General features: G+C 62.9%; 1 protein-coding gene across 12 annotated transcripts in view; it reads left to right on the plus strand.

The window, feature by feature from the left end:
• Positions 1 to 1,126: 1,126 nt before the first annotated feature.
• PTK2B (protein tyrosine kinase 2 beta) overlaps positions 1,127 to 27,631 on the plus strand; it is a 42,073-nt gene continuing 15,568 nt past the window's right edge. For 3 of the 12 annotated variants that reach the window (XM_042803006.1, XM_042803007.1, XM_042803016.1), the window contains exons 1-8: positions 15,089 to 15,171; positions 19,157 to 19,404; positions 21,184 to 21,362; positions 21,487 to 21,574; positions 22,387 to 22,466; positions 22,798 to 22,860; positions 24,241 to 24,295; positions 24,798 to 24,938. In XM_042803006.1, coding sequence (XP_042658940.1) covers positions 15,147 to 15,171; positions 19,157 to 19,404; positions 21,184 to 21,362; positions 21,487 to 21,574; positions 22,387 to 22,466; positions 22,798 to 22,860; positions 24,241 to 24,295; positions 24,798 to 24,938 — 879 coding nt within the window. In that variant the 5' untranslated portion in view covers positions 15,089 to 15,146. The other 9 variants (XM_042803011.1, XM_042803009.1, XM_042803014.1 and 6 more) reach the window with 9 other exon arrangements.

Below are 27,631 nucleotides of genomic sequence, written 5' to 3' on the forward strand. Positions count from 1 at the left end.
GCAGTCTCCTCACCAGAGACCGTCAGAATGCAGAAGAAGAACAAATCCAGCCCAATATTGGGTGCTTTCCTGCTAATCCTCAGCACCTGATCCCCATCCCCTTCCAACCCTCAGGGCCTCACCCTGCTCCTCCCGTGGGCTGAGATGGGGCGCTGGCAGGGAGCAACCCCCCCCCCCCAAAGCTCACACGGGTGATTGGGGTGCACCAGATTGCTCACACTTGTCCCGGCTCCTACTGACAGCTCCCAAAAAACACCCGAGTGTCACAAATCTTGCGCCGGCACCCCACCCGTGGCTTGGCACCCCGCGTTGCCGCGGCCCGTGTCTCCCCATCGCCGCCAGACACCCACCCGCCCTTACTCCTGCTGTTCCCAAAGCTCCGTGGCTTGAGCCGCTCGGGGAAAAAAAGGCTTATTTCATCCCTTAAAAGTGAAAACAAGATCGATTGCCAGAGTAAACAATGAAATGGCCGCTTTGCTGGAACTTGCAGGTTGTGAGGGCCGAGGGGGAGCCCCACACTCTTTGAGGGGTGCTGGAGGGGGGGTTGCGGGCAGAGGTTATTTCTCCAGCTCAGGTCGGGTGGCCTCAAGATGGCAGCAATGACATGCAGCATCCCTCTACCCGCTTCGAGTGAGCAGAGATGGGGGGGGGGGGACACGGCTCCAGCCAACCCTCCTGGCTCGAAGGACACCCCCAGCCGCCTCTCCTGGCATCGTCTCCCCGCTTCTTCTCCGCCACTCCAGAAGTTCTGCTCCTCCTTGCTGCCCCCCAAACATCCGCTGGTGGCTCCGGAGCCGCAACCGGTGTCCCCCCTCCATCACGCTGACACCCCCCCCCCCCCCCCGGCCCTGCTCCCTGGCAAAAGTAAGTTGGTGCCTTTTTCCCTCCAGCAGCCCCACGCTGGGATGCTCAAAGCCGTTGCCGAAGCACTGCTCCCTAGTGATGGGAGAGGTGCTATTAATAAATCCCGTCAGATTTTATCGCTTCTCTCTGTGCCAATGAAGAGGGTGGTTTGGGGAAAGGGGGGGAGGCGTGTTGGGGGGGGGGGGGGGGAACCTGCTTCTCTTGAGCGTTTCGTAGCTACGAGCTCACTCTCGGTGCAGGAGCATGGGATGGCTCAGCAGGCTGTTCAGCCAGCTTTCCTGTAAGTCGCGGGGCTAAATCCACTGGGGGGGGCTGCTCTCGGGTTAATTTTTGGCAGGGATTAGCAGGGGGGGGAAAGGGTTGCCCTACTCCCTGATGGGCTGTGCTGGCCAGGCCCCGGCGGCAGCAGCACGCCAGGGTCTCTCCCAAACTTGTGCGGAGCCCAGGCACCTCCTTGGGAGCGCATGGGCGAGATGGGACGGGGGGGGGGGGGGTGAGGGGATGGAGAGGGAAAGGGGTGCGGAGGAAAGGGGTGCGGAGGGCTGATGCATTCCCCCCGGGCTCCACGGAGCCGCGGCAGCGAGAAGAGGGGTCCCCAGAGCTGGTGGTCCCTCTCCCCCCTCCCCGGCTGCCCACCGTGTTTCTCCCTGCCCCTCGCCGGGAGGTGCCAGCCCACCCCGGGGCGTGCGGAGGTAGCTCCATCCCTTTGACGATATTTAGGCGTTTGGATAAGCTTGGCTGGCTTCGGGCAGGAGAGTGGGTGCAGGCTGTCAGCGTCGCTCTCCGTGCGTGGGAGAGCTGCCGCGGGAGCTCTCCGAGCACCGCTGGCGGCTGGGCTGGGCTGGGAGCAGGGTGCTGGTGGTCGGCCCGTGTCCATCCAAAGCTCTCCTGGCCCCTGAGAAGGTCCTGTGCCTCTTCCCCCTCCCTGTCTCCCCCCACCAGCTTTTGGGGTGCCAGGAGATCCTGCTGTCTCTCTGTGCCCGGCTGCCGGAGCGTGCTGTGGGGACGCTCCGACCGTCTTCCAGCGGCTCTTGCAGGAGGGAGCTGTGCCCAAGTTGTGCCTGGTGTAGCACCGATCGCTCCCAGGCGTCACAACTCGAGGCTGGGGAAGCGGGGGGTGGTTAATTTGGGGGGGCAGCAGGGGAGGAGAGGGAGCTGAGCGGAGGAGAAAGGTGTGGGAAGGAGTCGGGGTGAGACCTGGCTCGGAGCACCTCTCCAAAGCCGGGGATGCCCATGCAGGGAGGGACCCCGCTGTGCCGGTGACGGGGTGCAGCCAGTAACGGGGTGACACAGCGGGGGGGGGATCTGTGCAGCTCCCTGGGACCCTACAAGATCCTGCCCCAGGGTTTGGGGGGCACGGGGTGTACCCCACTGCTCCCCTCCTCTTCCAGCTTTCCCTCGGCCCCTTGGCATCCCCAGCGCTGCCCAAACCATTTTGGCAGAGCCCCAAGGTCGGGCTCGGGTCTTCTGGGGACCTGGGTGGCTGGCCTCAATGTCCAGCCGTGGAGGGGGTCCTCAGGGGAGTGTTAAAGGGGGGGGGGGGGGGGGGGGGCCTGGGGCACCCCAGAAATAGGGAGGTGTTGCTGTGGCCCGGGGGTGTGGCGGTGCTGGACGGCCGCCCCGTGACTGGGAACGTCGGCCCCGGCAGCTCTTGCACCATCCTCCTTCCTGGCTCGGGTTCTTCCGCGGTGGTTGGGGCGTCCCCCGGCCCTGTGGTTTTGGGGTCGGGGGGGGGGGGGGGGAACACCCCCTCCTTGCGGCGGGGGGGCTCGCCGTGGGCGGCCTGCCAGCTCCTCCCAGGTATGAGCGGGACCAGCCTGAGTGCCGGCTGCCTCGGGCTCCCTGTCCAAATTCCCGACTGATCCCAAGACCCTGCCCCGACCCGCTCGCGGGAAGGCTGGGTGGGCAGGTGAGGGGGGGGGTCCTGGGCCTTCTTCACCTCCCGCCTCCTCTTCCTCCCCGGAGTCTGGGGCACCCGCCAGCTCTGGCGAGCCCTTTCCGAAAGCGGGCGGCGGGGAGGAGTGGTTTTACCCCCCCACCACCACCCCGGTCCCAACCCACGGGACACGCACCCACCGGGCCAAACCTCCCCACGGACAACACCACCACCCCCGGGGCGAGGAGTAGGGTCAGCTGGGGGGGGGCGAAGGCGGCTCCTGCACCCTCCACCAAGGTGAGAAACTCTGCCTGCTCTCGGCTTGGGGGGGGGGGGGACGGGACACGCTTGGGTGCCGGTGGGGGGGGAGAGCTGAGGGAGGGCAGGCAGTGGGAGCCCCGGGTGGGTGCAGAAGAGGGGCACCCCTGCCCATGGTGGGGGGGTCCCCTCCCCAACGCGCCCATCCAGTCCTCTGCTTGCAGGTGGGCGAAGAGGCTGGAGGCGAGGGGAACACACACACACGCACACGCGTGCGCGCCACGCCACGCCACGCGGTGCCACGGGGAGCTTGGGGACACGGAGGGCAGGGGGCAGTGCCCCCCCCCACCCCGCAGCCAGCGATCGGGAGGGGCCCGGGCTCTGCTATCTTCAACCGGTGTCAATATTTGCCCAACGGCGGGGCGGTTCCTGCCCCTCACCGGCACGGCACCCCTCCGGTGGGGACACGGGGGGGGGGAGGAAAACCGGCGGTGGGAGCGTTGCAGTCCAACGGGCTGAGGCAAACCTTCGGGGTTCTGTGCACCCCAGGGGTGCGTCATCCCAGCGGAGGATTCCCCCCCGGGGGGACACGCTGCTTCTCCCAACCCAGCCCTTGGCCGGGAAAATCTGTTCCGCATCCCCCCCCCCCCCCCGGCAACCCCACCGCTGGGTCCCCCAGGACGGGGACATCCAGGAGGTGTCTGACCACATGGCCGAGGATTGGAAAAGATTTTTTGGGGGGGGGGGGGGGGCTCAGAGGTGCCACGTAGGGTTGAGACCGTCCCAAGGAGGTGGCAAGGAGCTGGTGACAAGCCAGGGAAGGTTGGGAGCGTGGCCCGTGCTGGCAGAGCGGCCGCACTGGGCGAGGCACCGGCGTGAGGGCAGGGAGGTGGCTGGGCCCGATTTCGTGCGTCCTGGGGGGCTTCGTGGACGAGGTGATGCTGCAAGGGTCCTCCCCCCCCCCCATCTTAGCCCGAAACTCCGGGTTATTTCCAGGACGAGGCGGCCATCGGGGCCACGAGGTCTGTCAGGGAGGGGACAGCCAGCTGCATCCATCACGGTCCCTTCCTTGCTGCCTCCGCGCTGGAGGAAGCCCTGGGGAAGGGGTGACAGCGGGGCTCAGTGGGGTGCAGGAACACCCCAGGAAACCGTCCCATTCCCATCCATAGGACAAACTGCCTCCGAGCACCCCGCTGGCATCAGGAGAGGGGGGGGGGGGGACACGCTGCGAGTTCACTTCTGGGTGAGACATCAGGAGCCGAAACCCGGCGTCCGCGCGCTTCCCGATGCCGGGAAGGGAAAAGCAGCACCGGGGTACGGCTCATCCTTCGGGTTCGGGTCCTGATTTACAGCTCCCAGCCTTGCCGGCGAGGGCATGGGTGAGAATCGGCGTGAGGAGAGACGCGAGGGAGCGGGCTGCGTGCGCCCGGAGTTCCGTGGGTTTTAGAGAGCGGGGGGAAGTGGAGGGGTGGCGTGGGGCAGCGGTGCCGCCGCAGGGGACAGGGCCTGCACGCTCCGCCGGCCCCCTGCAAAGCCGGGGGGGGGGGGGGGGACGGGGGGGACACGGGACAGATGGGGACACACACAGACACCCGCACACAGAGCGTGGGGTGGGCTGGGTGCGGGGGAAACGCTCCTTCCCCTTTGCCAGCGGAGCTTTGCACGCGCTGGTGACACGCGCGTGTGTCCACGGGCACCAGTGCCGCCGTCCCCAAGCTCCGCGTTTCCGTGCCTTCGCTCTCGGCTGTTATTAATATTCAGGCTCTTGGGGGCTGGGAAAGCAGCGTCTGAATCATTTTGCTTTTTCGCCCGCGGAGTGATTACTCACGAGGGGCAGAGGGAGCTGGGCACCTTTCATTGCTCGTGTCTCAAATCGGAACCGTGCAGGAGGGGTAGAACCTGAGATAGGGAGACCTTTCCCTGGGGAACAGCGGGGGTAAAATTTGATTTTTCCTTCGGAAAAATCCTCCCGAGGGGTGGCAATCCCTCTGGCCTGGCTGCGTCTTCCCCTGGGATGGGGCTGGCCCGCCGGGCTGCAGCTCCCGTGGGGCGGGGAGGGACAGCGTTGGTGGCCGCGGTGGCATCTCGGCGGGGCCATCCAGCTCTGTTTGGGGAAGTGGCTTCGAAGAGGGAACAGGAACACGACGCGTTGGAGACGCGGGTCCCGTCAGCCCTTGGGGAAACCTCGCAGGACTCAGTCGGGCTTTTCGTTTTGGGGCGGTTTGCTGTGTTTCATGTTAAAAAACGGCTCAAAAAAAAAAAAAAAACAAAAACCAAAAAAAAAAACAAAAAACCCCAAAAGTTTCAGCACAACTCCGGTTCCTGCAGGGAAAAACCCAGCACCCACATCCTGGGGGTGAGGGGAGGCTTCTCCTCGGTTGTAACCACCAGGAAGGCAGGTTAGCTGGTGTGCTGGGCTGAACGGGGATGGCCCCCGCTGTGCAGAAAGGTGCCTGTGGAGGAAAGGAAGTGCTGAAGATTTGGGGACAGGCAGCAGTCGCTGTGAGCGGCAGCTCCGTGCGCCCCGGGGGGCCACGGCTTGTCTGAGCAAAGAGTCACTGGCAGGCAGGGAGCAGGGCTCCCCTTGGGGAAAAAACCAACCAAACAAACAAACAAAACACCCCCAAAACAACAAACAAAAACCCAAACCCACGACGTTTTTAGGGTTTGAATTATTTCATCCCCAGGAGAGCTTGAAAACAGTGGCCTGAAAGTGTCCACGTCGCTGCTTAGACTTAAAAGCGGCGCGGTGATGCCCTCCCCCCCGCCGTGGCAGGTGATTTCCACGGAGGTTTTCAGCGTCTTTGACCCTGTTAATTGGTGCAGGATGGCTCTGCCTATCCCCTGCCTGGCAGGGGGTTCTGCTACCTGCCCCCCTCCTTGGCTCCCAGCTCTGCCCACCCGGCCTCAGCCCCACGCAATTCCTCCCGCAGATCGGCCAGGCTGTTCCTGCTGCCACGGGCGAGAGCTTGCCACCGGCAACCTGATCGTGGTCTCGTGTGCCGAGCTGGCTCCAGCAAGCATCGCCCCGGGGTGCTCTGCCTCTGAGCCCTGTGCAAGGTGCAGCACGCCCGGCCACGCTGCACACTGTGCCATGTTGCACACCCAGCCATGCAGCACACCGTGCCACGTTGCACACTCAGCCACGCTGCACACTGTGCTACGTTGCACACCCAGCCACGCTGCACACCCAGCCACGCTGCACACCGTGCCATGTTGCACACTCAGCCACGCTGCACACTGTGCTACATTGCACAGGCAGCCATGCAGCACACCGGGCCATGCTGCACACCTGGACACGCTGCACACTGTGCTACATTGCACACTCAGCCACGCTGCACACTGTGCCACGTTGCACTCTCAGCCACGCTGCACACTGTGCCACGTTGCACGCCCATCCACACTTTACACCGTGCTACATTGCACACCCGGCCACGCTGCACAACCGGCCATGCTGCACACCCGGCCACGCTGCACACTGTGCCATGTTGCACATCCAGCCATGCAGCACACCGTGCCACATTGCACACTCAGCCACGCTGCACACCGTGCTACGTTGCACAGGCAGCCATGCAGCACACCGGGCCATGCTGCACACCTGGACACGCTGCACACTGTGCTACATTGCACACTCAGCCACGCTGCACACCGTGCCACGTTGCACTCTCAGCCATGCTGCACACTGTGCCACGTTGCACACCCAGCCATGCTGTACACTGTGCTATGTTGCACACCTGGACACGCTGCACACCGTGCCACGTTGCACGCCCATCCACACTGCACACCGTGCTACATTGCACACCGGGCCACGCTGCACACCCGGCCACGCTGCACACCCGGCCACGCTGCACACTGTGCCATGTTGCACACCCAGCCATGCAGCACACCGTGCCATGTTGCACACTCAGCCACGCTGCACACCGTGCTACATTGCACACCCGGCCACGCTGCACACCGTGATACATTGCACACCCAGCCATGCTGCACACCGTGCCACGTTGCACACTCAGCCACGCTGCACACTGTGCTACGTTGCACACCCAGCCACGCTGCACACCCGGCCACGCTGCACACTGTGCCATGTTGCACACTCAGCCACGCTGCACACTGTGCTACATTGCACAGGCAGCCATGCAGCACACTGGGCCATGCTGCACACCTGGACACGCTGCACACTGTGCTACATTGCACACTCAGCCACGCTGCACACTGTGCCACGTTGCACTCTCAGCCACGCTGCACACTGTGCCACGTTGCACGCCCATCCACACTTTACACCGTGCTACATTGCACACCCGGCCACGCTGCACAACCGGCCATGCTGCACACCCGGCCACGCTGCACACTGTGCCATGTTGCACACCCAGCCATGCAGCACACCGTGCCATGTTGCACACTCAGCCACGCTGCACACTGTGCTACGTTGCACACCCAGCCATGCAGCACACTGGGCCATGCTGCACACCTGGACACGCTGCACACTGTGCTACATTGCACACTCAGCCACGCTGCACACCGTGCCACGTTGCACTCTCAGCCACGCTGCACACTGTGCCACGTTGCACACCCAGCCATGCTGTACACTGTGCTATGTTGCACACCTGGACATGCTGCACACCGTGCCACGTTTCACGCCCATCCACACTGCACACCGTGCTACATTGCACACCCGGCCACGCTGCACACTGTGCCATGTTGCACACCCAGCCATGCAGCACACCGTGCCACGTTGCACACTCAGCCACGCTGCACACTGTGCTACGTTGCACACCCAGCCATGCAGCACACCGGGCCATGCTGCACACCTGGACACGCTGCACACTGTGCTACATTGCACACTCAGCCACGCTGCACACTGTGCCACGTTGCACTCTCAGCCACGCTGCACACTGTGCCACGTTGCACACCCAGCCATGCTGTACACTGTGCTATGTTGCACACCTGGACACGCTGCACACCGTGCCACGTTGCACGCCCATCCACACTGCACACCGTGCTACATTGCACACCCGGCCACGCTGCACAACCGGCCATGCTGCACACCCGGCCACGCTGCACACTGTGCCATGTTGCACACCCAGCCATGCAGCACACCGTGCCATGTTGCACACTCAGCCACACTGCACACCGTGTTACATTGCACACCCGGCCACGCTGCACACCGTGCTAGATTGCACACCCACGCTGCACACCATGCTACATTGCACACCCAGCCACGCTGCACACCGTGCTACATTGCACACCCACGCTGCACACTGTGCTACATTGCACACCCAGCCACGCAGCACACCGTGCCAGATTGCACACCCAGCCACGCTGCCCACTGTGCTAGATTGCACACCCATGCTGCACACCGTGCTACACTGCACACCCACTCTGCACACCGTGCTACATTGCACACCCACGCTGCACACCGTGCTACACTGCACGCCCGGCAACACTGCACACCGTGCTACATTGCACACCCACTCTGCACACCGTGCTACATTGCACACCCAGCCACGCAGCACACCGTGCCAGATTGCACACCCAGCCACGCTGCACACTGTGCTAGATTGCACACCCACGCTGCACACCGTGCTACATTGCACACCCACTCTGCACACTGTGCTACATTGCACACCCATGCTGCACACCGTGCTACATTGCACAGCCAGCCACTCTGCACACCGTGCTACATTGCACACCCACGCTGCACACCGTGCTACACTGCACACCCATGCTGCACACCGTGCTACACTGCACACCCATTCTGCACACCGTGCTACATTGCACATCCACGCTGCACACCGTGCTACACTGCACGCCCGGCAACACTGCACACTGTGCTACATTGCACACCCACTCTGCACACCGTGCTACATTGCACACCCAGCCACGCAGCACACCGTGCCAGATTGCACACCCAGCCACGCTGCACACTGTGCTAGATTGCACACCCACGCTGCACACCGTGCTACATTGCACAGCCAGCCACTCTGCACACCGTGCTACATTGCACACCCACTCTGCACGCCGTGCTACACTGCACACCCATGCTGCACACCGTGCTACATTGCACACCCACTCTGCACGCCGTGCTACACTGCACACCCACTCTGCACACCGTGCTACATTGCACACCCACGCTGCACACCGTGCTACATTGCACACCCACGCTGCACACCGTGCTACACTGCACGCCCGGCCACGCTGCACACACCGGGCAGTGCTGCACACTCAGCCACCCCGCACACCTTGCCAGGCTGCACACCCCGCTCCCCCCTGCCCTGCTCCCCCCCCCCCCCAACACCCCCACACCCCCCACCCGAAGGAAACCACCTCTCCCCGTGGCAGGGGAGGCTTTTCCTTCCCTGCATCCAGCCCAGCGCTGCCCTCGCCGAGTCAGAGCAGGGGAAAGCTGGGTGCACGGCTGGGGGGGGCTGATCGGGGCCCCCCCCCTCCCTGCTCTGACCCACGGCAGGGCACAGAGAGGAGGAAGAAGAGGAGGAGGAGAAAGAGGGGATTGCCTTCGCCTCCCACAGCCAGAGGCAAAATACCTGCCAGGATATGGCCTGTCCCCCGTGGGGCCGTGCCGGGGCTGCTTCCAGCAATCGGGGAATTTCCACCTGGCAGCAACCGGGGAGTTTCGCTGCCTGGTTTTATCTCCGGAGGCTGAAGCACCGAGGGATTTCAGACGGGGAATCCCCCCCCCCCCTCCCCATCCCCAAACCCTTCCCTTTGCAGAAATAATCGCAAGGGATGCTCAGCTCCAGAGGCGAGAGCGTCCCTGCTCTGGCCCTGGGCACAGGCGGGGTGACGTGAAATGGCAGTGCCTTTCCCCCCCCCCCCCCCCCCCCGCGATGGGACCTGCTCTCCTGGGCCCGAATCAAAAGAAAACAGCGCAGTCAAAAACCGGGGTCCTCGCCCGGAAAAAAAGTTTAGAAATCCCCCAATTTGGAGGAGCTCGAGGTGAACAAACATCATGTTTCGGCCTGAGCTGGTGTGTCTGCAGCTCACACCAGGTGGGTGGAGAGTTGTAGGTGCCTCGGAGGGTCGTTTGGCTTATTTCGTGGGTTTTTTTTGTTTTTTTTTTTTTTTAGATGATTTTTAAAATGTTTGTCTTTCTGAGAAAAAGGCTGAAAACTTTGCGAAGGGTAAAAAACTTTTGGTTTGGTGGCGAGCCGGTCTTGCATAAGCCTGTGCAGCAGCGTGATAGCGTGCGCTAGAAATGATTTCCGAGCAGGAAAATAAAATGCTTAATTAAGTGACAGCCGTTCATTTCCCCCAAACTCAGCTGAATTCCCTTGGGGAATGCAAACTTCCCCCGCCCCTTATTTTGCAAACCCAGCCGTGTGTGCTGGGACTGCCCGGCTCTAATGCAGCCCGAGCCATCAAGGACAGCCTAGAAAATATAATGCGTGGCGTGGGACCTGCTAACGAACCTCCTGAGCAGCTTGAGAGGGTTTGGTGGTGGAGCGTGGCAGGTTGGAAAGGGAAATTAATTTCGAAGCGGGGCTCTTGGGTGACTTCCGAGCTGGTGCTTGGTGTTTTTCGCCTGGGGAGGTCACCGCCGCGCAGTGTGACCGTAGCCGAGGGCTTTTCCAGGCTGCGGAGAAACGGCTGGAGCTTGAAATTCCCGGTTGGTGCGAGGGAACGGTTTGGGTGGGTGCTGGAGGAGCTGCAGCTTGGCACCCCTCCTGGGAAATTGCTGCCAAAAAAATCTACAACCTAGGAGTTTTGGAGGAGATGAGTTTTCTTCATCAAGCTGAGATGAATATAAGAAGTGGAATTAGTATAAGTGCCCAGAAATGGGTGCCCTGCCTTCATCCCACAGCCGATGCCCAGTGCCAGCTCCCTCCCAGCCTCATATATACGGGGGGGGGGGGGGTTCTACCCCAGACCCTCTATTTTCTTTTCCCTTCCCAAAATGAAGCAGGAGCAGCGTCTCCCGTGATTCCCACAGGTTGCCTGGCGACAGGGATGCTTAGCGACCAGGACCCACCGGCACGCATCCCGCCGTGCCAAAAATGATGCCGCAAGCCCTCGCCCGCTCCGCTTCTTTTTTGCGTGGAAAGCTTACCTGGAAATACACCCACCTTGCTCCTGGGAAGCTGTTTCCCCTCCCCAAGGGGAGGCTTTGAGTGACGCTCACGGGTTATTTTTAACCTGACAGCATTGTGTGAGCTTCCGTGGTTTGGGTCGGTGGGGAAAGTTGAGCCCTGCCAGCCCACCCCCCGGCCTTGGCCTGGGGATGCTGCCTCAGCCCCGTCCTCCTACATCATCCCAGAGCGAGAAGCATCCCCAGCATCCCCCTACAACTGCTCTCAAGGGTTTTCAGAGGCCCCCCCCAGCCTGATTTTGGGAGCTCATCCAGGCCATCGGCACGTTTGACCCTTTTCCTTATACCACAGTCACGCCCTTGGCTGGAGCAGTGCTGGACCCATTTTTGGCTGTGGATATACAAGGAAAAAAAGCAAAAAAAAAACCCCAAAAACCCAAAACCAACAAACATGGACCAAGTGATGATTGCATTATTAATTGTAAGATTGAATGGGAGCCCCGCGATGACCCCGGGGATGCAGGATTGTAGCACCTGGGGGGGGGGCTGTGGGACCTCAGTCCCTTACCAGGACGGGCTGGAAACCAGCTCGCAGAGCCTGCCCGTGCCGCTTCGCTGGCTCAGGTGTGAGTTTTTCTCTGTTGGCGTAAAAGATAAGGGATTTAGGGTGGCCCCCTTTTCCTGCAAAGCCTGGGGTGCTTGGGGGGGGGGGGGTGGGGGGTGTCTTTTCCCCTCTCTGCAGCCGTGGAGTTGCTCCTCGTTGGAGCGGTGTGGAGAAGCCGATGGCCAAGGGGCGACGCTCAGGCAGTTCGGGTGGGGACCAGAAGGGATCCTTGTAGCCAACCTCGCCTCTGCAACCCCGGGCGGTCTGACCCTGGGGGGGGGAGGATGCTGTGGCCTGCTCCCCCCCCCCCCCCCCAGCTTCCTTGCAGCCACGAGAGGCCCACAAAATTCTTGGAGGGGTGGCTGCAGGGCTGCCCTGCCGGGGGAGGAGGTGGCTGGGGGCAGTTAGCAGAAGCTCGGGGCGGAGGGGGGGGACACACACACACACATTTTGTTTTCAGGACCTGGCAGCGCATTGGCCGTAGCTGTGAAAAGCGAGGGGGGGGGGGGGGAAATCCCTGAGCCCCCCTCCCCGGTGCGCACCCTCACGGGGCGCCTTGCACTGCCATCCCAGCACCTCGGGGACCAGCAGCTTGCTGTCACCTCCCCGGGGAAGCCACCGTCCCCGTCTCCCGGTGAGCCGTATCCTCCCCAGATGGTCCTGCCTCGTCCCATCCCCGGCTCCAGATAAACAGCGCTGCTCTGCGCCGGGAACACGGCGATCTTTTCCCCCGTGCCTGAGTCACCCCCCTTTCCAGCTGAGCTGCCGCGCGTGGGCTTTGACGGCAGCTCTCCGGGTGTTATTTCTAATTCCTCGGGAGCACGTCGCCCGTTACCGGCCGTCGCACCGGCTGTTCGGGGGTGCGGGTCGCAGTCGCAGCTTCGGGATGAGAGGTGGGGATGGGGATGTGTGTGTAAGGGGGGGGGGGGGGGGAAAGATGGGATACAGGGGGAGATCGGATGCGAGTCCGTGCCCAACCTTGCACCCCAAACCAGCCACACCGATGTTTTCCCAGTCTGAAAAAGCGAGGTGCCTGCCCCGGGGATAACCCCCCCCCTCGCAGGAGATAGGATGGGCTGCTGTTGTAGCAAGACGGGTGCCAGACTGAAATGTGATGGGAGGTCTGGGGGGGGGGGGGGGGGTATGTGTTGGTTTTGGCTGTTGTGTGGAGCTGCTGCACCCGGAAGGGGGGAGGGTTTGGGGGGGGTCTCTTAGCAAAAGGGCCAGCGCCTCTGCACCTGCTCCAACCCTGCTCCCGGCAGCTTGTCCTCGCCGGCCGGAGCCTGTGTCATTTCCTTTGCTTTGCGAAACGCAGGCTTCCTCTGCGGGGACATCACGTGAGGAGCCCTCGCTCCCCAGCCTGCCCCAGTGCTGCCTTCCTGGGGGGGGGGGGGGGAGGCAAGAATTGGGGGTGTTGGGACCGTCCCGGTGTGTGTGTGTGTCCCCCCAGGCAGTTCCCACCGCTGGGCCACACTCCCCGCTGCCGTCCCGCCTTGCATCCCCACCTCCGAGGGCCATCGCGTCCCGCTGCCAAGCCGGCAGCATCACGCGTGTGCCAGGGGATGTGCTGGGCTCCAAATCCCACAGGAATGAACCCTCCTCGCTGGTGGGAAAGGGGAGAGGTGGCCCCCGGGGCGGGCAGGAGCAGGAGGGGATGGAGGGCAGGGATGGGATGTGCAAGGAGACGGGATAACCGGCGTTTCACCCCGCGCCAGAGCCTCGGATCTGGCTTTTGGAGGTCCCGGCAGCGCCCTGAGGCACGTTTTTGTGTTGCCAGCCCTTGTGACCTAGCCAAGGATCTGCGGTGGGGAGGCAAAATCCCGCTCCCCCGTGCCCGCTGGGGACAAGGCTGAAGTGATGGATGGGAGTTGGGCAAGGCAGATTTGGGGGAGAGCCGGGGAAACGAGAGATAAGGCTGGGAGCGTGGCGGGGCGGTGGGCTAGCTGGGAGTGATCTCCTGGAGAGCACCCGTCCCAGCTCCCGGTTATGTGGTGGAAACTCACTGGTTTGGGGGGCTGAAGCAGGGCTGTAGGTGCCAAACAGGGTGAGAGCCTGCCTGTTCATCCCCTGGGGAAGCAGAGCAATAAAGCAGTGAGTCATTTAAATACCTGCATAGATAGGGGAAGGGCTTGGGGCAGAGCAGGCAGCCCTGCCTGCTGGGGCCCTGCCTGCGCGGTCCCCTGCCATTAAGGAATGCTGCTCCCCCGGGGGGACTCAGGCTGGGCTGGGGTCCCCACGCCACCGGGAAGGGACCAGGGGGACGGGGTTACTTCCCGGGGCTGCGTTTTCCTCGGCTGGAACCAGGATCCAGCTTGGTGGCCGCCGAAAAAAAAAAAAGGGCAGGGTGGTTTGTGGCGGGATGTGCTGGGTCGCGGCGGGAGGGGTGATGGAGCCCATGGGCTGGGCTGGCAACCAGAGACCCCTCCTGGGTGGCCGGGGTAAGTCGTGAGTCACCGTTGTCCCCATCCCCTGATTCCTGCAGGGTCCTCGGGTCAGATTCCACACACACACGCACACACACACGCACAAACACACACGCACACCCCCACACCCCAGCACGGGCATTTTGGGGTTGAGGCATCGCTCAGCAGCACCTGGGCTTTGGGGTTTGCAGAGCAGGGGGGGGGGGACGCGAGCAGCCTGCTCGGCCTCCTGCCTGCATCCCCCCCCCCCCCAAAAAAAAAAAAAAACAACCCACACCCTGTCTCCAGGGCTGGGTGAGCCGTGCCTCAGTTTCCCCCATCCGTATGACGGGTTGGAGCAGCCAGCACGTGCGTGAGCGTGCCGGCGCGTGGGCCCTGCCTGCCTGGGGGCTGTGCAAATGCCTCTGCGCACACTTGTCGGCAGCAGCAGGAAGCGCCGGCTCCGTGTCAGCGCGGGCTAGGCGTGGGGACAGAGGGGACGGCCACCTCTCTGTAAGTGCCACCTGCCTCCTGCTTCCCTTTCCCCCCCCCCCCCCCTCCTTCCCCGGGTGCCCCGGCGGTTGGGACCGAGCCCCCCCCACTTTGAGGAGGCCCGGCGGATGGCTGAGCACGCGCAAACTCATCACACCGAGTGGAGGAAAGGGCTCCGGTGGGGTTTCAGCATCTCCCGGGGGGGCAGGATGCGGCCCTGGCCGTCGGCTCAGGTGTGTCAGGGGTTTGGGATAGGGTGGGAGGAAGCGGCACCCCCCCCCCCCCGGGGCACCGAATTTTTCCAAAGTGCGTGGGAGCGACCGGAAAAACTTCCTGGTGCGGGGCTGTGCCAGGACGGGAGGTGGCTCTGAGCCGCCGCGGGGACTTTTTGGGGTGTCGCCCGCAGGAGAAGGCAACAGGGGGCTGCTGGAGGCGGCGGGGGGGGCCACACACACACACACAGAGGCTGCAGCAAGGGGACGTTGGTGGCGGTGGCGAGCGCTCTCGGTTTCATTTTGCGAGCTCCTCCGTTCCCGTGGGCCCGGCCGGGGCTGTGTCACGCGTCCCACACGGTTGTCCCCACTGGGGACAGAGCCAGGCTCCCAGGGGATGTGTCCCCCACGCCGGAGGGGAGGTGAGTGGGTGGGGGGTGGCGGGACGGGGAGGGGGGGGGGCTCGGGCTGTGGTCACGGCCCCTTCTCCAGCTGGGATGTTTTCTGCGGGATGCTCTGCATCCCGCTCCCCAGCAGCATCGCTCATCGGGGTGGGGACAAAGAGGGGACATCCAGCCCCGGTCCTGGCCCCCCCGTGGGCTCACCGAGAGTGTGAGGGGACGTGTCGTGGGAATGGGGCTGGAGGAAAAAAGCAGAAAATCATGAGAGAGTGGAGGGGAACAGAAGAGCCAAAGTGAAATATTTATGGTCTGTGTGCCCCGAGAAATACCAGCGTGCTTCCTAAGTCAGCCATCGCCCCTCTCAGCTGAGGGCTGAGCCCCCTCCCCGGAGGGGGTGGGGAGCATCGTCCCCATCCCACCACCCCCAAGAGGGGGGTCCCTCTGAAACCCAGAGGGTGCGGGATTTGCTCTTTAGCAATTTAGCCGAGAATCTGTATTTTAGATACGCCGAAGAGGAGGAGCTCTTTGGGTACCAGCTGTGGCAAGGGCCTGAAGCCAAGCTGGGACGGGGAGGGGCTGCTGATTTTGCTCGACCCTGTTGCTGGTTGAACCCAGCTGAGCAGGAAACACTGGTCCAGCACAGCGTGATACTGGGCAACCGCAGCGCAGATGCAGTCTGCATCCTGACCGTCGCTCAGGCACGTAGCGTCTATGATCTCGCTTGCGGTGATGGCCTCGGCTTCCCCGCCGTGACCCAGAGACAGGGCAGGACAAAGGGGGGGGGGGGGGGCTGCCCTGGTTGTCCCCGTTTCAGCCAAGCCCTCGCAGCCCGCGTGAGAAGGGGACCCGGCTGAAAAGTGCATCGCCTCCAAAGAGCTGGCCGGAGAAGCGTTCGCCAAAGGATGCGCGTTGCTGCAGGGTCCTCCCTGGTGTCAGCCTGAGACACTGGCTGCTGCGAAGGAAAAAAAAAAAACAAAAAAAAACAAAAAAAAAAACAAAAACGCCCCAAAGCAGAAGGAAAACCTGTTGTGAAAACCTCCGTGAGCTCATGTGCGGGCGCCTGCTGGTGTGGCTGGGCTCGTGCTGGACACCGGGGGTGCTCAGCTCAGCGCTGCTCGGGTACCAGCTCAGCATCCCTGCATCCCACCGCGGCCTCGGGGATGCGGAGCCTCCTTCCCCGTTCCCTCGGGGAAACCTGGAAACCCGCTGCCAGCAAAACCTTTTGTACTGGACCTGAAAGCGCCAGGCTACGCCGCCGGGTATTTTTAGGCCAGTGAGTCAGGAGAGTTGCTTTAAAAAGACGAAGCTGGCGGGGAGGCAGCACGCAGCGTCCCGTTAGCGCGCAAGCTCGCGCGGGGCTGTAATTACAGCCGAGCCGCCCCTGAGCGCTGTGCAAATGATGGTGCAAATCCCAGCGAGGAAGGAGAAATGGGGGAACGGGGAGAGAAAACCCCAGCAGCCGGGCTCGGGAAGGGTTCCTGCCGGCAGCTTCTCTCGCTGCAGGTTTTTTCTCGCCCTCTTCCCCCACCGTGCCGGCGCGCGGTTTCGCAGAGGCGGGGGGATGGCTGCAGGCTGGATCTGCCATTGCGGCTCGTGGTGTGGGGCAGAGTGTCCCTCGAGCCTTGCACAGGTGACAGTGGCCCATTTTCACCACCTCCCCCCCCCCCCCAAAAAAAAAAGGGGTCGGTGCTGCTGCCGGGGGCTCCCCCCCCCCACCCCGAGAGGTTTGAGTGAGGTGAAGGATGCTCTGAGAAATCCTTGCAGCATCTTCCAGGCCCGCTCCTCATCCCGCCTGCCTTCACAGGGCAAAATCGGGGAGACCCTCCGGGCCCCCCAGCTCCTTCCAGCCCCTGGAGCCCTGGCGGGAGCCCCCCCCCCCCCCCCCCCCCAAAGCAGCGCCAAGACCTTTCCCTGTTGCAGACCCGGAGCGTGGCCTGTGAGAGCCGCAGCGCTGCAGTTTGCAAACGGCTTCTCAGCTGGTTAATCAGTAACCCCAGGCCCGAGCTCAGCTGGGGGGCTCCAGCTCAGAAGCAGCCTAATGAGTAAACTTCCACATTTCTTTTTTTTTTTTTTTTTTTTTTTTTTGTATTTCACACCTCGCCCCAAAAAATACATTTTGAAGCAGCTCTTTGCAAACCTGAATTTCTCCTGTGCATCTGGCTGTGCTGGCTGGTTTTTGCTCGCTCTGGTTCTGTGCAAAGCTCCGCGCTTTCCTGGGAAGCCAGGGGCCAGGCTGGGACCAACACCTTTGCTTTTAGGGGGTTAGGTGAGCTGAGCTGAGCTGAGTTTGCCCGGCCTCAGCCCAGGTGCGTGTCCAGAGACGTAGAAAAAGCTGCCCAGAGCAAACCCTCTCTTGTGCCAACCCTGCCCAGCTTGCAATCCAAAAGCACGGTGATTAGGGAGATTTTGGATCCATTTGGATCATCCAAGACCCACGTACCCTATTAAATGTTTTTCCTCAGCAAAGGGAAAACTTAAGCCACCTCCCTTTCAGCTCAAATGACATCTTGGAGCAGGCTTCTGGGCTTTATCCCCTCTAAAAATAAAAGAGCAAATCAATACAAATCACTATCACCCTTGCAGGGGAGACTGCACCCAGCTTGCTTGCCCCGTTTTGCTTTTTATTGGTTTTTTTTTTTTTTTTTTTTTTTGCAAAGCTATCTGCTAAATTCAGCTCAGTTGGGAGGTCACGTTGGTGAACCACAGCTGCAGCTGCAGGTACCTGAGCTGGGAAGCTGCAGCCTGAAACCTTCACCTGGGTTTCATGGAGGGGAGAAAATGGTGAGTGCTGGCGGCACAGAGGGATGGCCCTGGAGGTGACAGGGACACAGGGATAGCTCTGGAGGTGACAAGGGCACAGAGGGATGGCTCTGGAGGTGACAGGGACACAGGGATAGCTCTGGAGGTGACAAGGGCACAGAGGGATGGCTCTGGAGGTGACAGGGACACAGAGGGTTTGCTCTGGAGGTGACAGGGACACAGAGGGATCGCTCTGGAGGTGACAGGGACACAGGGATGGCTCTGGAGGTGACAGGGACACAGAGGGGTCACTCTGGAGGTGACAGGGACACAGAGGGTTTGCTCTGGAGGTGACAGGGACACAGGGATCACTCTGGAGGTGACAAGGGCGCAGAGGGATGGCTCTGGAGGTGACAGGGACACAAAGGGATCGCTCTGGAGGTGACAAAGGCGCAGAGGGATGGCTCTGGAGGTGACAGGGACACAGAGGAGTCACTCTGGAGGTGACAGGGACACAGAGGGATCGCTCTGGAGGTGACAGACACTCAGGGATCGCTCTGGAGGTGACAGGGACACAGAGGGATTGCTCTGGAGGTGACAAGGGCACAGAGGGGTCACTCTGGAGGTGACGGACACAGAGGGATCGCTCTGGCGGTGACAGGGACACAGAGGAGTTGCTCTGGAGGTGACAGGGACACAGAGGGATCGCTCTGGTGGTGACAAGGACACAGAGGGATGGCTCTGGAGGTGACAGGGACACAGGGATCGCTCTGGAGGTGACAGGGACACAGAGGGATGGCTCTGGAGGTGACAAGGACACAGAGGGTTTGCTCTGGAGGTGACAGGGACACAGAGGGGTCACTCTGGAGGTGACAAGGACACAGAGGGATCGCTCTGGAGGTGACAGGGACACAGAGGGATCGCTCTGGAGGTGACAGGGACACAGAGGGTTTGCTCTGGAGGTGACAGGGGCACAAGGCTCTGCTCGCAGGAGCTGGGCTTGGGGTCCTGGCGGTACCCGATGGCCGTGCACGGCTGGGAGTGTGCGGCGGGAGGGCGGACACCCTTTGTCACACTCTTATTTTCTCTCTCCATCTCCGTCTCTCCGTCCTTCCCTTCCCCGCCCACCCCGGGCCGTCCCTGCTGTCCCCATCCCAGCCCTTGGTCTCCCATCCCCATCCCCCCGGCCCTCTCCCCACCCGGCGGGGTGAGCCCTCCCCGTCCCCAGGGTCCCCACCGTGCCACCGCCGCCGTCTCTCTCCCACAGGGAAGGGATGCTCAGCTCCTAGCACCCCGGGTGTGCTGAGGATGTCGGCCATCCCCGAGGCGTTGGGTCGCCCCCGGAGCAGCTCCTCCCGCAGCCTGGCGGGGACGCTGGAGGCCACCCTGGGCATGGGGACGTTGGAGCTGGACAAGGAGGAGATGCGCATCCTCAAGGTCTGCTTCTACAGCAACAGCTTCAACATGGGCAAGAACTTCAAGCTGGTGAAGTGCCCCGTGACGACGGAGATCCGGGTACGTGGGCAGGGCAGGGAAAGGGGGGAGGCTGGTTTGTCCATCCAACATCAGCGCTTCCCTCCTTCCAGAGAACCCTTTCCCATGGCGTGGTAGCCCCCCCCCCCCGACCCCTCTTAGAGCCTTTGGCTGAGAAGCACCCAAACCCGGAGAGCAGGGGGAAAATTTGGCCATTTTTGCTGGCCCAAAGAGGGTTTGGAGAGGGCAAGGGCTCATCGACCCCGCTGCCGGTTCCTGCAGTGAGGATCAGCCCCAGCGAGCGGCTGCTGGTTCCCTTCATGGGCGGCAAAGGGGAATTTCCAGGCTCTGGTTCATCTCGCCCTGGAGAAGACGTCCCCGGGGAACAGCGGTGCCGGGAGCAATGGGAGGGGGACAAGTGGATTTGGGACACAACGGTGCCTTGCAGGGCTCAGCCCACGCTGCTGGGAGGAGGCTGGGGACTGGCAGGAGCTGGGTCCCCACTTTTCCTCCATCCCCACTGACCTGCACGGACATGGGTGGGCGGTGGTGAGGGGGAGAGCAACCTTCACAGCCCCAAGCCCTCAGCATTTCCCCACGGCCACGTTGTGGTGTCACTGCCTGCTTGGGTGACTGCCACCCCCAGATATCCTGGGGGGGGTTGCACCCAGCAGCACCTCTTGCTTTCCCACCCGTGCTGCAAGCCAAGACCCAGGTTCCTTCCTCCCACCCCACCACAACTCCTGCACCCAAGTTCTGCCCTTTGCTTGTGGGGACGTGGGGCTGGGAGGACAGCGAAGGTGATATTGGTGCCTTTCCATTATGGGCGTGGTGGCTTTGGGCTGGAAATGTGCACCTCACCCTTCCTACCTCGAGTCCTGCGGCTTCCCAGCTGGTGGGTGCTGGGGAAGCGCCGGCCCTGCCCTTGGGTGCTGCTGGGTTGGTGTCCACCAGGAGAGATGCACGTCCTGGGTGCAGTGGGTGATGCTGTGCCTCCTCCTGGGGCAAGTCCTCGGGGACGCTGGATTGCAGTGAAGTCGTGGGGAGGTGACCGAGGGACAGCCGAGGTGGGGATTGGTCCTCACCTGGTGGGACATGGAGGGGAAGGGGGCTGTCCCCCTCCTCCCAATTCCAGGAGGAGGTTGTGGGCATAGCAGAAGGTTTCAGAGGAGCAGTTGGAGCAGGAGAGGACCCATCAGGCTGTGAAGGAGATGCCCGGGGAAGGGAAATGCAAGCAAAGCCATGAAATAGCCACGGTCCAGGTGTCCCCAGTGCAGCCAGTAGGACATGGGAGCAGAGCAAGCCGGAGGTGGTCGCTCCTCACCAGGGACGCCTTGGCTACCAGTTGTGTTCTCAACCACCAGCTTTCAGTTGGCTTTTTGGCTGCCAGAGGGAGACCAGAGGCCTGGCAGGGTCCTGTTCTGAGGCAGGAGAAACAAGCTGCGCTCCAAGCTCACCGGCAGCAGCGGTGTCCGCTTCGCTACCCCGCTCGCAACCGACGGCTTGCGTTGGGTGTAGCTCAGCTGAGGCGTGAGGAAGAGTGGAAATGACCCAACTGGGCTTTTATCCCTGACCATAACAGCTCTGGGAGGTTGGATGAGACATGATCGGGCTGTGGGTTGTGACAGAGCAAGCTGGAGGCACCTTTGGAGGCGGAGACGGCTGGGGCTGATGGCTGTGCCTGGGGCTGCCGTTTTTCACTCCAGGAACATTTGTGTTGGGGGTTGTGTCGTATCTCCTCCTCGTTTTCCCACCATCTCGAGCTCTGCTGGAGCCTGGCCAGGGATCCTCAGGTCTCAGCCCGGCTCCTTTGCACCCCAGGAGGTGATCAGGTCCATCCTGGTGAGTGGCCGCATCGGGCCCGACATCAAGCTGGCCGAATGCTACGGGCTGCGCCTGAAGCACGTGAAGTCAGACGAGATCCACTGGCTGCACCCGGACCTGACGGTGGGCGAAGTGCAGGAGAAGTACGAGTGCCTGCACCTGGAGGCCGAGTGGAGGTAGGACCCTGTGGTGGTGGGTGTCCCTCTCCGTGTCCCCAAACCCACGTGGGGACCACCGGGAGCCCCATCTGAGGAAGCTCCTCCAGCGCGGTCCTCACCAAAGGGGCTCTCCCCTTGCCAGGTACGATCTCCAAATCCGTTATCTGCCGGAGGATTTCGTGGAGCGCTTCAAAGAGGACAGGACCACCTTGCTCTACTTCTACCAGCAGGTCAGAAGTGGCCCTCCCGGAGCGGGGGGTGGGGGGTGTCTCGTAGCCCCAGCCGGGTCTCCTCCCCAGCCACCCTGACCCAACCCCCCCAACTCCAGGAGGGCTTTTCCTCCTCTCCAGCCCAGGAAACCTGGTTCCCAAGAGCCCCAAGACCTTGCAGCCCACTGACTTTCCTCCTTGGGGGGGGGGGGCTGGGGGGCAGCCCTTGAGGTCCCATCCCGCTGCCGGCTCTGTGCGTCGTCCTCAGGGGCAGCCAGGGCCAAGCCCTCCCCCAGCTCCTGCTCCTGCTCTGACACCCCCCTCCACCATCCCCCCGCCACCCCCCTCTTGCCCCCCTGCCACCATCCTTGCCATCCCCCCCCTTGCCATCCCCCCCCTTGCCACCCCCCCCCCCCTTGCCACCCCCCCCCCCCTTGCCGCCACCCCCCTTGCCATCCCCCCCTTGCCATCCCCCCCTTGCCATCCCCCCCTTGCCATCCCCCCCTTGCCATCCCCCCCTTGCCACTCCCCCCTTGCCACTCCCCCCTTGCCACTCCCCCCTTGCCACCCCCCCCCCCCTTGCCACCCACCCCCCCCCCTTGCCATCCCCCCCCTTGCCATCCCCCCCCTTGCCATCCCCCCCCTTGCCATCCCCCCCCTTGCCACCCACCCCTCCACCTTGCCACCCCCCCCTTGCCATCTCCCCCCTTGCCACCCACCCCCCCCCCTTGCCATCCCCCCCTTGCCATCTCCCCCTTGCCACCCACCCCCCCACCTTGCCACCCCCCCTCGCCACCCCCCCATGCCCCCTGACCCCCCCGTCTCCCCGGCAGCTCCGCAGCGAGTACATGCAGCGTTATGCCAGCAAGGTGAGCGAGGGCATGGCGCTGCAGCTGGGCTGCCTCGAGCTCAGGTACGGGCGTGTGCGGGGGGGGGACATGGGGGGGGGGGCTGGGGGGGGTGGGACGTGGGGGAGCAGGGGGGAGCTGTGGGGGGGACATGGGGGAGCAGGGGAGAGGGGCATGGGGGAGCCGGGGGGGTCTGGGGGAAGGGACATGGGGGAGCTGGGGGGGGCTGGGGGGGTGGGATATGGGGGAGCAGGGGGGGCTGGGGGGGTGGGACATGGAGGGGGGGTTGCAGGAGAGGAGGGAATTTCCAGCCGTAGCCACACACACACACACACACACACACACACACGTGTGAGCGCAGGGTGGGTGTCTGATGTCCCCCCCCTCTTCTCGCAGGAGGTTTTATAAGGACATGCCTCAAAACGCGCTGGATAAGAAATCCAACTTCGAGTTCCTGGAGTGAGTAGGCACAACCCAGCCCGCGGGGCCGGAGCCCCTCAAATCCCCCACCTCGTCCAGCCGGTCCTGAGGGGCTGGGGTGCTGCAGATGGCCTTCCTCATCCTCCTGCAGCTCCTCATCCTCCTGCAGCTCCTCATCCTCCTGCAGCTCCTCATCCTCCCCAGCTCCTCATCCTCCTGCAGCTCCTCATCCTCCTGCAGCTCCTCATCCTCCTGCAGCTCCTCATCCTCCTGCAGCTCCTCATCCTCCTGCAGCTCCTCATCCTCCTGCAGCTCCTCATCCTCCTGCAGCTCCTCATCCTCCTGCAGCTCCTCATCCTCCTGCAGCTCCTCATCCTCCCCAGCTCCTCATCCTCCTGCAACTCCTTGTCCTCCCCCAGCTCCTCATCCTCCTGAAACTCCTCGTCCCCCCTTGGCTCCTCGTCCCCCCTTGGCTCCTCGTCCCCCCTTGGCTCCTCGTCCCCCCTTGGCTCCTCGTCCCCCCTTGGCTCCTCATCCTCCTGCAGCTCCTCATCCTCCCCAGCTCCTCATCCTCCTGCAGCTCCTCATCCTCCTGCAACTCCTTGTCCTCCCCCGGCTCCTCATCCTCCTGAAACTCCTTGTCCCCCCTTGGCTCCTCATCCTCCTGCAGCTCCTCATCCTCCTGCAGCTCCTCATCCTCCTGCAGCTCCTCATCCTCCCGCAAATCCTCATCCCCCCATGGCTCCTCATCCCCCCATGGCTCCTCATCCCCCCATGGCTCATCATCCTTCTGCAAGTCCTCACCCTTCCTCAGCCCCTCGTCCCCCCCTGCAGCCCCTCGTCCCCCCCTGCAGCCCCTCGTCCCCCCCCTGCAGCCCCTCGTCCCCCCTCTGCAGCCCCTCGTCCCCCCCCCTGCAGCCTCTCATCCCCCCCCTGCAGCCCCTCGTCCCCCCCCTGCAGCCCCTCATCCCCCCCTGCAGCCTCTCATCCCCCCTTGCAGCCCCTCGCCCCCCCCTGCAGCCCCTCGCCCCCCCCCTGCAGCCCCTCGTCCCCCCCTGCAGCCCCTCGTCCCCCCCTGCAGCCCCTCGTCCCCCCCCCTGCAGCCCCTCGTCCCCCCCCCCTGCAGCCCCTCGTCCCCCCCCCTGCAGCCCCTCGTCCCCCCCTGCAGCCATCAGCTCTCCTGACGGGGAGGTTGCAAAGAGGAGGGAGATGGGAACCTTTCCCCCTTCACTGGGTGGGGGGTGGGTTCTCCCTGCAGAGCACCCCGTTGCCCTCCAGCACCCACTTTTCTTGGTGCATCCCCCTCCCCCCCAGCCAGTCTTCAGCTCCCCGGGGAGGTCCCTGTGCAGCCCCGGGGCGGGGGGTCCCCACGGGGCCATTAATGTGCTTGGGGGGGGTGGGGGGGTCTCTGCTCTCCAGGAAGGAGGTGGGCCTGGACCTCTTCTTCCCCAGCCAGATGCAGGAGAACCTGAAGGTGAAGGGTGTGGGGGGGTGGGTGTGGGGGTGGGTGCACGTCTGGGGCGTCAGCCTGCGCGTGCGGGTTTGCACACACACGCGCGTGCGGGTTTGCACACACACACACGCACACACACGTGCAAGTCTGCAAGCAGCTGCGGAGCTTTGCGCGCACTCCTCGTGCAGGTTTATCTGCCTGTGTGTGTGCATTCACGCTCCAGGCCACGCGTGCTCCTGTGTGTATCAGCGTGCACGGGTGGATTTGCAGGTTATAGGCGTGTTGGCTCACGCGTGCCAAGGCGTGTTTGCCCGCGCGTGCACACGTTTGCAGGAGTACCTACGCCGATCCACGCGTGCGGGCACACCCGCCTCACGCGTGCGGCGTGGCGGCTGCATGCACGCGCGCCCGTGGCGATGCCTGCACCCGCCTGGCCACGCGCGCACCCGCGGGTGCGCGTTGCACACCCCGCCCACACTCGCGCGTGGGTGCCCGGCGTGGCTAGCAGCCGCTGTGCCCGTAGCCCAAGCAGTTTCGGAAGATGATCCAGCAGACGTTCCAGCAGTACGCGCTGCTGCGGGAGGAGGAGTGCATCCTCAAGTTCCTCCACACCCTCGGCACCTTCGCCAACATCGACCAGGAGAGCTACCGCTGCGAGCTGATCGTGAGTGCGGCGGGAGGGACGGGGTGGGGTGGGATGGGATGATAGGATGGGGTGGGAAGGGATGAGATGGATGCGATGAGGTGGGATGAAGTGGGATGGGGTGGGATGGGATGATAGGATGGGGTGGGATGGGATGATGGGATCAGGTGGGATGGGATGGGACAGGATGGGGTGGGATGGGATGAGATGGATGCGATGAGGTGGGATGAAGTGGGATGGGATGATAGGATAGGGTGGGAAGGGATGGTGGGATGGGGTGGGATGGGGTGGGGTGGGATGATAGGATGGGTTGGGAAGGGATGGTCGGATGGGATGATGGGATCGGGTGGGATGGGATGGGACAGGATGGGGTGGGATGGGATGGGATGAGATGGATGTGATGAGGTGGGATGAAGTGGGATGGGGTGGGATGGGATGATAGGATGGGGTGGGAAGGGATGGTGGGATGGGATGATGGGATCAGGTGGGATGGGATGGGACAGGATGGGGTGGGATGGGATGAGATGGATGCGATGAGGCGGGATGAAGTGGGATGGGATGATAGGATAGGGTGGGAAGGGATGGTGGGATGGGGTGGGGTGGGATGGGATGAGATGGATGCAACGAGGTGGGATGAAGTGGGATGGGGTGGGATGGGATGATAGGATGGGGTGGGAAGGGATGGTGGGATGAGGTGGAATGGGGTAAGATGATAGGATGGGTTGGGAAGGGATGGTGGGATGGGATGATGGGATCGGGTGGGATGGGATGGGACAGGATGGGGTGGGATGGGATGAGATGGATGCGATGAGGCGGGATGAAGTGGGATGGGATGATAGGATAGGGTGGGAAGGGATGGTGGGATGGGGTGGGATGGGATGAGATGGATGCAACGAGGTGGGATGAAGTGGGATGGGGTGGGGTGGGATGGGATGAGATGGATGCAACGAGGTGGGATGAAGTGGGATGGGGTGGGATGGGATGATAGGATGGGTTGGGAAGGGATGGTCGGATGGGATGATGGGATCGGGTGGGATGGGATGGGACAGGATGGGGTGGGATGGGATGAGATGGATGCGATGAGGTGGGATGAAGTGGGATGGGGTGGGATGGTATGATAGGATGGGGTGGGATGGGATGGTGGGATGGGGTGGGGTGGGATGGGATGAGATGGATGCAACGAGGTGGGATGAAGTGGGATGGGGTGGGATGGGATGATAGGATGGGGTGGGAAGGGATGGTGGGATGGGATGATGGGATCAGGTGGGATGGGATGGGACAGGATGGGGTGGGATGGGATGAGATAGATGCGATGAGGCGGGATGAAGTGGGATGGGATGATAGGATAGGGTGGGAAGGGATGGTGGGATGGGGTGGGGTGGGATGGGGTGGGATGGGATGAGATGGATGCAACGAGGTGGGATGAAGTGGGATGGGGTGGGGTGGGATGGGATGAGATGGATGCAACGAGGTGGGATGAAGTGGGATGGGGTGGGATGGGATGATAGGATGGGTTGGGAAGGGATGGTCGGATGGGATGATGGGATCGGGTGGGATGGGATGGGACAGGATGGGGTGGGATGGGATGAGATGGATGTGATGAGGTGGGATGGTATGATAGGATGGGGTGGGATGGGATGGTGGGATGGGGTGGGGTGGGATGGGATGAGATGGATGCAACAAGGTGGGATGAAGTGGGATGGGGTGGGAAGGGATGGTGGGATGAGGTGGGATGGGGTAAGATGATAGGACGGGTTGGGAAGGGATGGTGGGATGGGATGATGGGATCAGGTGGGATGGGATGGGACAGGATGGGGTGGGATGGATGAGATGGATGCGATGAGGTGGGATGAAGTGGGATGGGGTGGGATGGGATGATAGGATGGGGTGGGATGGGATGATAGGATGAGGTGGGATGGTGGGATGAGATGATGGGATCGGGTGGGATGGGATGGGACAGGATCGGGTGGGATGGGATGAGATGGATGCGATGAGGTGGGATGAAGTGGGATGGGGTGGGATGGGATGATAGGATGGGGTGGGATGGGGTGGGATGGAATGGGGTGGTATGATAGGATGCGACGAGGTGGGATGAAGTGGGGTGGGGTAAGATGGGATGAGGTGGGATGGGATGATAGGATGGGTTGGGAAGGGATGGTGGGATGGGATGATGGGGTGGGATGGGACAGGATGGGGTGGGATGGGATGAGATGGATGCGATGAAGTGGGATGGGGTGAGGTGGGATTGGATGGGATGGGGTGGGATGGGATGATAGGATGGGTTAGGAAGGGATGGTGGGATGGGATGGGATGATGGGATCGGGTGGGATGGGATGGGACAGGATGGGGCGGGATGGGATGAGATGGATGCAATGAGGTGGGATGAAGTGGGATGGGGTGAGATGGGATGGGATGATAGGATGGGGTGAGATGGGATGATAGAGTTAGATGGGGTGGGATGTTGGGATGGGGTGGGATGGGATAGGATGGGATGGGATGGGGTGGGACGGGACAGATGGGAATAAGATGGGGTGGGAATGAGATGGGATGAGGCAGGGTGGAACGGGACGGGATGGGATGAGAAGGGGTGGGGGGGATGGGAGCACACTGCCCTGCCTGGGCTGCTCTGGGGTCAGGCCCACTGGCCTTGTGTGTCCCATCCCGTCCCCCCCCCACGCAAGGGGGGCACTGTGGGATGGGGACAACCTCCATCA

The sequence above is a fragment of the Tyto alba genome, unplaced genomic scaffold (genome assembly GCF_018691265.1).
Source record: "Tyto alba isolate M040663 unplaced genomic scaffold, T.alba_DEE_v4.0 Super-Scaffold_40, whole genome shotgun sequence".
In the NCBI taxonomy this organism is placed as follows: domain Eukaryota; kingdom Metazoa; phylum Chordata; class Aves; order Strigiformes; family Tytonidae; genus Tyto; species Tyto alba.